This window comes from Thunnus thynnus, chromosome 15 (assembly GCF_963924715.1).
Source record: "Thunnus thynnus chromosome 15, fThuThy2.1, whole genome shotgun sequence".
NCBI classification, from domain to species: Eukaryota; Metazoa; Chordata; class Actinopteri; order Scombriformes; family Scombridae; genus Thunnus; species Thunnus thynnus.
In genome coordinates, this window is record NC_089531.1 from 6,257,465 (window position 1) to 6,259,590 (window position 2,126).

A 2,126-nucleotide genomic window follows, 5' to 3' on the forward strand; every position below is an offset into this window, starting at 1 on the left:
TCAGCAGTTAAAGCAAGATTCTTACAAACAGCCTGTTTCCATATAAGATCAGACCAATACAGTTAACGTGAAAATTAAACTGTAACTTTTCAACCGTGTTACTGAAGATTTAAACACTTGCAAATTATTATCAAATAAATGCAAAACTTAGCAACAGATAAACAGCAAATTACTTTTGGAAACGGTCACCTGCATAGACCTCTGTACTGTAAGTGATGGTCATGATGTTTAGATGTCAGAAAGGAGGTTGGTAGTAAAATTCTTAACAGATAAATTCATACTGTTTTATTTCCTAAATGTCAGTGTTGTGTTGATGACAGCAGAAACTGTCATTCAGAAACCTTTAACACAATTGTTGCATCTATAGGAGGAAACAAACATCTCACTCAGTCTTCTTCACCACTTCCTTTTGAAGTCCCCACAGTCAGGTTAATGATATAAAGTGTATATAAACCCTTAAAATCAGCACCTATTTGATGTCAAATGGAGATGGGTAATCATTTATATTACAGAATGTGAAAAACACATAAAATGTACAAATAGATTCAGGTAAAATATTACCTAAATAAACTGGAAAGCTAAAGACATTCACCATAAAAATATCAAAATTACCTAATGTGAGACAGACAACATGTCTCGACCATAAACCTACATTGTTTTTTTGTTTTTGATTTATATTGTCTTATTTCCTTAATGTCAGTGTTGTGTTGTTGACAGCAGAAACTGTCATTAAAAAACTTTTAATGATTAATGAAGTTGTTGCATCTATCAAAGGAAACAAACATCTCAGACAGTCTTGGACTTAACCACTTTCTCCTCCACAGTCGGGTTAATGATTATGTCTTCTATGTTACTGAATTATGAATCAGTGAACTTGTAGATCATTTTGTTTTGTACTTTCAGCGGTCAAATATGTATAATTATTAGCTCTAAGGGTAAGATGTGTGTCTGTATAGATTAGTGATAGTCTTTGGGCTGGACACCTTCACGCATCAGGTGCAATATCATACTAGTCTACTTTGGTCCCACCTTCCCACACAACACACGAAGACGCAGGACAAAATTAAACTGGTTTGTCTACTGCAGCGGTCACTAGACTCCCCAAAAAGTGATGCCATGAAGACGATGGAGCTTGTTTTTCTGCTCATCTTCTTTCCTGTCACACTTTCAGGTGAGATTAACTTTAAAAACATATATTTTTTAACATTTAGTTGTTGAAAATTACTTGTTTGTTTTTTAGTGAGAGGCCTAACGTGATACAATTCACTTTCATTTTCAAATTTACGCAGTTTAGATCAAGCTTTACCCGTACCATTTTTGATAAGTTGTTCATTATAAAGGGTTTAATCAATGGCTTTAGCGATGGTAAATAAATTATTTACAAATCCTTTATAGACAGGCACGTAATCACTGCGGGGGTATAACAAGACGCATACCTGCCATGGGTCTATTACAGGCAGTGAAGTTAGATTTTACAGCGAGCCGAGCGGTTTCCAATGTTTCAGGCTTTTCGCCTTCAAGCAGTGTTCCAGTCTCAACATGCCAAATCAAAATGAATGCCATGTATTTAAACATTTTTTTCTACTACTGTAGTTGTAACCACTGCTTCAGCTTACCATAAAATAATTACTGAGACCATATGTGTCTAACAACTGAGCAGAATTTATTTAGGGTCTCATGGCAGTTTACTACTTACATCCAGTTATTTGTATGAATTGCTGTACTGGGGCATAGCTATCCTTATTATACTTAAGATAATCACAGAGTATCTTTATCCTACTTCCTCACATACCTTATAGACATGAAATTAAAGGAAACTTACACTTCCATTAAAATGAAATGGATGGTTATAGATGCATAACAAATTGAACCCTGGTAACAAATCAGTATCAGTTAAGAGTCATTTCTGAGTCCATGGACTAGTACAACCTAAACTGTCTTCAATTTTCTTTAAAAAAGTGTCTCTTTTAGTAGGAATCCAAAGGGGACCTTTAATTGTCTTTAATTGGGAAATTAAATATCTAAAGTTGTTCAGGAGGTTTTGTATCAGCAGGTGCAAATTCCTCTCCAACAGCCACAGGGAAGAAGTGGTCCCTCTTCATCTGAAGTCTTCCTCAAAGCTAACA

At 35.0% G+C, this 2,126-nt stretch overlaps 1 protein-coding gene and 1 long non-coding RNA gene across 2 annotated transcripts in view; one reads left to right on the top strand and one right to left on the bottom strand.

Moving 5' to 3' along the window:
- The first annotated feature begins 1,073 nt into the window (after window positions 1–1,073).
- The window catches only part of LOC137198329 (major histocompatibility complex class I-related gene protein-like), a 197,444-nt gene continuing 196,391 nt past the window's right edge, over window positions 1,074–2,126 (top strand). Inside the window, exon 1 of the mRNA XM_067612082.1 lies at window positions 1,074–1,171. Within this exon, the coding sequence (XP_067468183.1) occupies window positions 1,117–1,171 (55 nt within the window). The 5' untranslated portion in view covers window positions 1,074–1,116. The remainder of the gene's footprint in view (window positions 1,172–2,126) is intronic.
- LOC137198337 (uncharacterized) overlaps window positions 1,962–2,126 on the bottom strand; it is a 1,044-nt gene continuing 879 nt past the window's right edge. Inside the window, exon 2 of the long non-coding RNA XR_010931625.1 lies at window positions 1,962–2,120. This is a non-coding gene — a long non-coding RNA (uncharacterized lncRNA). The remainder of the gene's footprint in view (window positions 2,121–2,126) is intronic.